General features: G+C 43.3%; 1 protein-coding gene across 1 annotated transcript; it reads right to left on the bottom strand.

Annotated features, from left to right (window-relative positions):
• Nucleotides 1-7,463, bottom strand: LOC131018910 (uncharacterized). The gene is made up of 2 exons (XM_057947599.1): nucleotides 3,585-7,463; nucleotides 1-381 (listed from the first exon to the last, which is right to left on the bottom strand). Exons 1-2 carry the CDS (start codon nucleotides 7,461-7,463, stop codon nucleotides 1-3), a joined length of 4,260 nt encoding a protein of 1,419 aa, XP_057803582.1.
• Between the last annotated feature and the right edge of the window lie 2,547 nt (nucleotides 7,464-10,010).

The raw sequence follows: 10,010 nt of genomic DNA on the forward strand, positions 1-10,010 counted from the left end.
TTATCCCCCCATACTAAGTATCAGCCTACCAATGATCGCATTCTTGAATTCCTGCACCTGCTGGTTATAGAGATCTTTAGGAATTTTTAGAGAGAACTGATCGCCATCTTTGGTGGGACGTAAGGCATGAAAGTGGTGCGCCGGTAAATCAGGTCGTCTTCCAGGTCTTTTATTTGTCACGGCTGCGTAAGAATTAAACTTCGCATGGTTCTGTTCCTGAGAGTTTGCCTTCCCCATAGTAGGGTTATGGATTTCTGCCGCCAAATCCACAGCATCATCGAGGGGAGAGATTTGAGTATCAACTCCAAGATTCTGTTTGCTAGAATCGCCCACCATCAACTGGTTTTTATCATGGTCGGGAAAATCAATTCTGGTGGTGCCCTGAGAAGTTCGTGAACATGAATGGTTGAAATTGTTGGAAACTTTGGGGAGGTTCAGCCCTCCCTTATCAAGAGCGCTAGTCGTGCGAGAAATATCGGCCATAACCGGCGAGCGTACGGCGACGGAGAAGCTAAGTTTTCGAGAGAAGAAAGGTTTTCGAGAGAATTAGGGTTTCCATCGCTCACATGTGATGATGGCTCCATAAATAACAATGTTTAAATATGTGAGAATTTTAAGGTAATAGTTAGTGAGACTACTTTCAAAAAATGATTATAACAAGTTCTCGTGGATGAAGGTAGAATAAATATAATAAAGCACTAGAAATGTTAAGTAATTAATAAATGTTACAATTATTAAAACAAGGGCAAATAGCGCCAAAATCCATGAAGTTTGGCGCGATTCACATTTTTCCCCTAGCTTAAAAATATCTCGTTAAAATCCTTGACCGTTGCTCCGATTCTTAATTTTCCCTTAATGATATTTCCCGGCCACTAATTACATGACGTGTCACCCTATGTGGCACACTTATGCTGAGTCATTAAATGAAGCTCAAAACGGCGCCGTTTTGGCCCTGAATTAAATAACCCTATTATACAATGAAATTGAAAGAAATATTTTCAAAGGCAAATATTGAACAGTCGTCTTCTTCCACCCTTGTGTTTCATCGTCGTCTGAGGAAGAAGAAGCACGCGTTGTTGCTAAATATGCTCTGATGATGAGAAAGACATTGAAAATTTTCGTCTGAGAATAAGAAGCACACGAAGCACGGGGGCATGTATAAAATCGACGCTCTGAATTCTTGTCAGTGTGTGAAATACGTATTGAAGCTGGGAGCCCATGGCCACATACTGTTTGAGCGTCAGGGCTAAAGTTTCAGTGCGAGGATGATGCAGAAGACATGGCAAATTTTCGTCTTCAATGACTTACACTGGTTTGAGGATTTTTTGGGTGAAAAACCCTAATTTCACAAGGGATTTCATTTCATGCTCTATTTTTCAGTTTGATTTCATTAAATCTCCAAATAATATATAAAACGACGACGTTTTATGTTCTAATTAAACATTGTCGTTCGTCTCGTCGAAAAATTAAGCCTACGTGGATTTCCGATTGCCATATCTGCATAAGTTTGGGGAAGGATTAATTTTAAGGAAAAATTAAGAACTGGGATTAAGGTCAAGGATTTTAACAAGAAATTTTTAAGTCATGAGAAAAATGTGAAACGGGCCAAACTACAGGGATTTTGAAGCTATTTCCCCTTAAAATAATACGTTATGTTGTATCTCTCTCATCTTATTTCTCTTATGATATACTCCTTCCGTCCGCCAAGATTATGTAAAATTGTTTGGGCACAAGATTTAATAAAATTAGTGATGATTTTGATGTAGTGGAGAAATGGTCCCACCACTTCATGAGGTGTGTGGTTGAGATTGAATTTGGGGTGAGTTTTTTGTAAATAAAGAATGTTAATAATGATAGAATATTAAAGAGGATGGTGGGACCATTGCCTTAAAAGGAAAATGACATAATCTTGACGAACGGAGGGAGTATATATATATTTATATATATATATATAAACACTTCTTAAAATATAAAATATAAACAATTTACAACCCTTAGATCATCAAGATCTACGGTTGATTTGTAATCCTGTTGGATGAATTCGTGGTCCTGAGTTCGAATCCCAAAGGTAGCAAAAATTTATTTTTCACAATTCGTAACCCTGTGGGTTGAATTCATACGTGTTCTACATATAATTCGTATATTGAAAAATATTTTTATTTTTATTTTAAGAAGTGTTTTTACGGTAGCCCTTCCCTATATATATATATATATGAATAGGATCATGTAGTATCCAAGCTTATGGTAGTACCATAGGACCAATTTTTGACCACACATTTATGACATGTGGCGCATCAAGATGGTGACACTTGGCAAGGCATTCCAAGGCAAAATCTGAAGAGGGGTAAAATTGGAATATAATTTTCGGAATTAAAAATTAAAAAAATATATATATTTTTTAAGATTTTCACAAAATAGATATATTTTAGATGCATAAAGTCTCACACGAAGATGCATAAAGTTTTCACATGAAATGCATAACTTTGAACAGAAAAATGCATTTGATTTTTACAGTTTTGGTATTTTCACCACCCCACCCCATACCACCCCCCAACTCACCCCACACCACCCCCCAACCCTCCCCATCACCACCCCCAAAAATAGGCATGTTTCACATGCATATAAAATTAAACAAAAATGCATAAAGTTTTCACATAAAAATGCATTTCATTTTAATAAATCTGGTATTTTCGCCACTCACCCCTGCCCCTGCCCCACCCCCCACCCCACCCCCTCCCCCCACAAAACTGTTTTTTTTTTCAAAAACTGATTTTCTGATTGCTGACCCCCACCAACCCCCCCCCCCCCCCCCCCCCAATTTTTTTTTTCAAAAACTGATTTTCTGATTGCTAACCCACCCCCACCCACCCACCCACCCAAAAAAACTTATTTGTAGTTAATGTTTAATGCATTTTCATGTAATAATATATGCATTTTATTGTTCTTGATTATGCATTCTTCTTTTTTATATACACATATTTTATAATATTTTATTTTAGGGTATAGGGTTTAGGATTTAGTGTTTAGGTTTTTAGTGTTTAGGGTTTCGTTTTTACGGTTTAGTGTGTAGTGTTTTAGTGTTTAGGGTTTAGTGTTTAGAGTTTAGTTTTTAGGGTTTCTGCTGAAATAAGATTTTATTAAAAAGAAAAGAAACAACAACGGAAAACCAAACACCCTTGAAAGCACAAAGCTGCAGACTAAGGGCCGAGCCTCGTTAAAACCTCATAACAGCTGAGGAAAAAGAGTACTCGTCAAGGACCAAGGTTGACAGAGCTGAGTTAGGAGGTCTCAAGGATTCCGGCCGAACCATTACCCTTAGGCCTCCCGGCTTACAACCGATCCAGAACTAAGAGAAAAAAACCAAAAAATCAAGCGAAACGAGTAAAATAGGGAATAGAAACATCCTCTTTGACAAAATCATTTAAACCAGCAATGGCATGAGGCCAAAAACCCTCTTCCGTAGCTTGAGAAGCCAAATAATCCGCCGATCTGTTGCCCTCACGAAAAATGTGAGAAATGCGCCACGTGAAAGTGTGGAGTTTGGAGAGAGCAAGCTTCCACCGAGGCTTGAATCTCCAAGGAACCGTCTCAGAGAGCGACTGAAGAAGCTGAACCACGTAAGAAGAATCCGACTCAAACCAAACTCTCTCCCATTTGGCACGATGCACAGATTCAATCGCAATAATAATAGCTAAAAGCTCTGCTTCGAACGCAACCCCCTGGCCGCCTGAAAAATGATAACAACCAAGAACGTCATTGAAGGCATTCCTAAAGACGCCCCCCGCATGAATCCTCCAATCACGAACCGATCCATCAGTATTAACTTTAATCCAAGACGGAGGGGGAAGGTGCCAAGCAACGTAAATATAGGAGAAAGGCTTCCTGGGTTGTCCAGCGATGGAAAGATTCTTAAGAATGAGAAGATCAGAAATCGAGTTGGCCATAGTGCCAAGGACGAAATTGTTGGCCGCTTCACAAAGAAAAACCCGGACCTGCTTGAGAATCAAGTGGCGTGAAGGTGCTAAATTTTTGTGTATGACGTTGTTGCGGTGAGACCAAAGACTCCAGAGGAGAGAGACCACCCCAACTTTCCATAAATTGCCAACTTGTTTGCTGTTATTCTGGTGGATAGAGAAGCGAATCATGCTGCCCACGTCCAACGGCAAAGGTTGCTCAATCAAAAACCAACGAAAGACATCCGCCCAAATGGAAGCCGAGAAGGAACAGTTCAACAGAACGTGATCCATCGTCTCTTCCGCTGCCGAGCATAAAGTGCAGCGGTTAGGCCCCTGAATACCCAGGAGACGATTCATATCAAAGGTAGGGAGCTTGCCAACAATAGTGCGCCAGACGAAGAGAGATCGCCGAGCTGGGATAAAAGGGGCCCAAATCCAGGAGCCCCAGTCGACCTTAGGGAACTGAGGTCGTATGTGAGCAAAGGCCGAAGTAGCAGTAATGTTCCCGAAACCCGAGTGAATCCAGGATCTGTCGTCAGACAATCCAGGAATGGGGGTAGAAATGATGTCGAGAGCAATGCGCGGGAAAGACTGTATGAAACTAGAAGTGAGGTGCCACTTATTATCAAAGTAGTAGTCTGAAATCTTCTGAGAGAAATAGGGTGTCATGAACATCGGAATATGAAGTTTGTCGATCAGTCTATACCCGAGCCAATTATCTCTCCAAAAATAAATCGAATCTCCAGTGCCAATCGTGCAGAAGGTATCCGAAACAATCTCCCGAATCGTCCTTCTAACACCAGTCCAAATCGACGAACTCGCCCATTGGGAAGCCCAATCCATGGTCTGAGTGAGATATTTCTGACGAAGCAGCCGATAGCCGAAGCTGTTCATGTTCATAATAAACCAACCCAGCCGAAACATGAAACTATTATTGATGTCAGAGAATGATTTGACTCCAATGCCGCCATGTTCCTTCAGAGCACGAGCTCTGATCCAACTCACAGAAAAGGAAGGTTTCTTCAGAGTACTCCCAGTCCAGATGAACGATCTACAAGCTCTGTCGAGAGCATGCAGAAGTTTCGCCGGCCATTTATAAACAAGCATGCTATGTACCGCAGCACTGTTGATAACAGAAGAAACTAAGCAGAGCCTGCCCGCCATAGAGAGTTGAGCACCTTGCCACCTAGGGAAATGGGCAAGAATCCGATCATAGATAGGTCGAAGCTTAGCAGAAGAAGCTCTACCCGAGAAAATAGGCACTCCCAAGTATGTGAAAGGCATGGAGCCAATGTTGAAGTCCAAAATCTGTTGAAGCCGAGAACGTCGCCCAGGAGACACCCCTTTCCCGAAGTAAAGAGTAGACTTATGCTTGTTGCAATATTGACCAGAGACCGTGGCATAGAGCTGAAGAATCGAGTCTATCATAATGCAATTACGCTTGGAGGCCTGACAGAACAGGAGCACATCGTCAGCGTAAAGCAGATGAGAAGGGAAACTCAAAGATCTCGAGAAACGCATGCCGGTGATTAAACCCCGATTAACAGCATCCTGAAAAATACGGCTAAGAACATCTTCCGCCAAGGCAAAAAGAATGGGAGACAAAGGATCTCCTTGTCTTACCCCCCGACCGCATTCGAAATAGCCATAGAGAGCACCACTGAACCGAATAGAGATGCGAGCCGAGCTGAGAATAGTTTTGATCCAAGAGCAGAAAATATTGGGGAAGCCAAACTCTTGAAGCACGAACAGAAGAAAATCCCATCTAAGCGTATCAAATGCCTTATGAATGTCGACTTTGAGAGCCATGTTTTTGCCGTGTAAAGACCTCTCCATGCAGTTCGCCCCTTCCGAGGCAAGAGTGATACACTCATGAATAGAACGTCCTAAAATAAAACCAAATTGATTGTTGGAGACGATGGTGGCCGCAGCAGCATTCAGCCGGATCGCCAGAATCTTGGCAATAACTTTGAAAAAGAAATTGCCAAGAACGATGGGACGATAATCAGAGATAACCTTGGCATCGACTTTCTTGGGAAGAAGGCTCAGAGTATTGGAATTGAGACCCGAAGGGAGATAATGATGAGTGAAAAATCTTCTGATGGCGGAAGTGAAATCATGCTCAATAATGTCCCAAGCGGAACGATAGAAAGTACCTCCAAAGCCATCCGGACCTGGAGCGCTATCTTTGTCCATAGCAAAGACCACCGCTTTGATCTCCGTCGCCGTCGGACAAGTAACCAAAGATGACTTCTGATCCAAAGTGAGGCTACTGGTGATATAATTAGTAATCCACGAAAGATCGCCCCCAGGATTGGAATCCTCCGCAAAAAGAGATTTATAAAAGTTTTCCACATGAGACGCCAAAGTGTTATGATCTTCAACCAGCACGTCGTTAATCTCAAGATGCTTGATAGTATGGCTAGCGCGCTTCATTCTCACCATGTTATGATAAAACTGAGTATTTCGATCTCCATCCTGGAGCCATCTAATTCTACTTTTCTGGCGAAGCAGATCCTCTTGCCGAGAGAGCATGACCGAGATAGAGGCTTCAAGCTCAACTTCTTGATCAAAGAGCGCCTCAGAATAGCCAACATTATCGATATGTGCCTGAAGAGAAGAGAGCTTATTATAGAGCTCCTCAAGCGAAGTGTTGAAATTCCCAAAAGTGGATTTATTCCAAATTTTGAGCTCCTTCCTCAAACGTTTCAGCTTGTGCATCATGCGCACCATGGGGCAATTCGAATCAACAATAGGAGCCCAAGAACGCTGAACCATTGGAATAAAATCAGAGTGAGAACTCCACATGTTCAGGAAACGAAAAGGACGAGCGCCAGAGGTATTAGGAGGAGCGGAACATTTAAGCAAAATAGGAGCATGGTCAGAGCCAAGACGAGGCAAAACCAGGCTCTCCGAAGAGTGCCATTGCGCAGCAAAATCCTCGGAGAAAAGAGTGCGGTCCAGCACAGACTCAGTAGTCATAGGAAATTTACGTCTGTCCGTCCAAGTAAAAAAAGGCCCAGAGGTGGGAGCTTGAATGAGAGTATGACTATCAATGAAAGCTTGAAATTCTCTACATGAAACCCGACTTGGAAACCGGCGTCCACGCCGCTCATGAGCTCCAAGCACAGCATTAAAGTCCCCAAGAATCACCATTTGAGGGACCATACAAGAAGAGATATCATCCCAAAGAATCCTGCGAGTGATATAATTACAACTCCCGTGAACAATAGCCACTCTGAAAGAATAGCTAGAAAACAAGATGTCAAAAATAACCATCTGCTCCGTGGACATAATCAACGAGCAGGTAACCCCGGTGGCGATGAGAATCCAGATGTTGGAAGCATGAGGGGCGCGATCATTTTGATGGAAAGGAGTCAAATTGATAGAGTTCCAGAAGGAGGCCGGAATATGAAGAAAGTTAGTCTTAGGCTCAATAATGCCCAGAATAATAGGATGATGAACATGACAGTAACTGTGAAGCAAATTACGTGCCGTGTCCGTCATACCACGAATATTCCACGATAGAATATTCATTGAGAAAGATGGATATTTTCGTCCTCCTCCTGAGGATCATAATCATCATCCACCATATCACCCCATTTCCGTGAAGAAGCGGTGTCCATACTTTTACCAGCAGCAGAAGAAGTTTGAGAGATAAGGAACTCTGAAATTTGGATGCCTTTATCCACTGCTTCCTTAACCAAAGAGTTAAACTCCGTCGTGGTCCCCTGAAGTTGTCCTACCTGATCCCCAATAGGAGCTGCCTGATTTTTTCGTAGACGATCCTTAATAGTCGGAGTAGCTGTGCGCACCAACTGTTCGACAGTTTGCTTAGGCGGCCTACCCCGCCCCGGTTTGATTGGCACGACTTCAATCATCTCATTTGTAGTATGACTAATTGCACCAACTGTTTGACAGTTTGTCTCTTGTTCTGGAATTTCACTAGCACTATCAGCCTTTAGATTTTGATATAATGTAGTTTCTAAAATCTGCACTTTCATCATGTTTCCCAAGGCCACTTCCTTATCAGCAAAAGAACCCGTCTCAGTGTTCTTGTTACTAATTTCATCTTCGAGTATAATCTGTGGTACGGTGTTCGAATCAGGAACGGGTCTGCACGCAGCTGCAAGCAAATCAGGTCCGGACAAACCTTCTTTGCACTGGGGCAAATTTTGTGCCCCATCTGTCTGAAACTCCTCAGTGGGAGTGTGATTAATATGTTCCGAAGCGCTGATAATGGAAGTCTTCTCTTTTTCAATAAGAGACTCCTGGTTGACGTCCTCATCTCCGGAAGGCTCTTGAGATAAAGCATCGAAAGAATTACCGATAGGAATCTCTTTAATTTTCTGCCATTCTTTCCCCATAGTTTTGTTGTGAATGTTTTTGAGAGAAGGTTGATCCGAGCTTGTAGGATTCGTGATGTCAGTGTTATTGTCCTGCTGTTTCTTGCGGCGGCATTGAGCAATGTTATGACCTGCAAGATTGCAAAAGCCACAAAAATGCGGCAAATTTTCATATACGAATTCAACCTCGAACGAGCGCGTCCCCTTATCCACCGTGAGAGTTTCGGGAATAGGCTTAGAGACATCCATGTCGACAAGAACACGAGCAAAGTGACCCACTTGCCCAGAAAACGCAAAACCATCAAGTTTAATAGGAAGACCGACATATCTGGCGATGCCGATTATCACTTCCGGATGCCAGTATTCGTGAGGAAGATAATAGATTCTCAGCCAGACTTGGGAGAGAGCAGATGATTCTTTGTATGGGTCAAAATCCGAAACCCATTCCCTTATTCGAATAATACCTTTGTTTAATTTCCAAGTAGCCCTAGATTTTGCCGTAGCAAGCTCATATTCGTTCGCGAAAATTATCGAAAAGAAACCTTTCCCTAGTGGCACCACACGGATCGCATCCGAGGTTTTCCATAAAGCCATGAGTTCTTGTTTAATGTCAGAAGCAAATCTGGGGGCGTCTCCCTTATTCAGCAAAAGCCTGGCGTGAACAGCGAACTCAAACTCCTTGAGTTTACTTTGATACAAGGCTTCTGGGATCCGAAGAATAGATTTGTTGCCAATGTTTACCGGGTGAAGAGCGTTGAAGTCCTGGGCGAAAACATCTGCTGGTTTAGGAACTGATCGCTGGACCGTTCGCGCAAAAGAGAGTTTGTTCCTTTTCGCCTCATTGCTAGGGCTAGATATTCCATGCAGCGTCGAGTTGACAAGAGCTTCGGAATGACTCTTGCTGTTCTCAGAAGCAGGTTTGAGGGTGGAACTCGAGGGAACGTCCGAGGGCCGAGTTTGGTTCTTACCGGAAGAAGCAGGCATAGTCCTTACAAAGTTGTTGGAGATCGAAGGAAAATCGGAAGCCATGGTAGCAGGCGGGGTGCTCATGTCATCCAAAGAAATCCCTTCTTGGACAACAGAAGATGGGCTTCTCTTACACAAATCGTCGAGCACTTTATCTGCACGGTGAAACAAGGCCACGCAAAGAGGACTGCAAATAATAGTAACTGATGCGCAATCCGCACGCACTTAAACTCAACAATTTACATATGAGATCAAAAATAGATGGCATCTATTTAACAAATCGACAAGAACAGGAAATCAGCATCTATTTAACAATCCCAATCAAACAAGCCCAATCAAAATTGAACAAGAACAGCAGAACCGAATCAAGAAAAACCGAACTAAATTGCAGCAACACACAAGCCCGACCACGGAAACTCACCGAAAAAACTGAGATTTTCGGCGGATTCGCAGCGAGCAGATCGGCAAATCGGAAAAGCAACAGATCGGCGGCGAGCTGCTCGACAGATCGGCGGCGAGAAATCTGCGACCGAGCAGCTATTCCAACTTCCGCCGGATCGAGCAGCTATTTGCCAATCGTCTTCGAGCAGTTTCACCTTACGTTTCCGAAGTCATTTCCTGACTGGAGCAGACGACGGGCGGCGGCGGGAACGCCGGCCGTCTGGCGCAGGGGGCAGCTGCTGGGCTGCTGGCTGACGCGCTCACTGATGGCTGCTGGTTCAATCGATTATCTCCGTTGCCG

This window comes from Salvia miltiorrhiza, chromosome 3 (assembly GCF_028751815.1).
Source record: "Salvia miltiorrhiza cultivar Shanhuang (shh) chromosome 3, IMPLAD_Smil_shh, whole genome shotgun sequence".
Taxonomy (NCBI): Eukaryota; Viridiplantae; Streptophyta; class Magnoliopsida; order Lamiales; family Lamiaceae; genus Salvia; species Salvia miltiorrhiza.

Excerpts from the sequence above, each read along its gene's own strand:
- LOC131018910 (XM_057947599.1), bottom strand. The coding sequence starts at position 7,463 with ATGACGGACACGGCACGTAATTTGCTTCACAGTTACTGTCATGTTCAT. Across the intron at positions 382-3,584 it reads TTCAGTCGCTCTCTGAGACG|GGCACCACCAGAATTGATTT; the intron begins GTTCCTTGGAGA and ends CGAACTTCTCAG.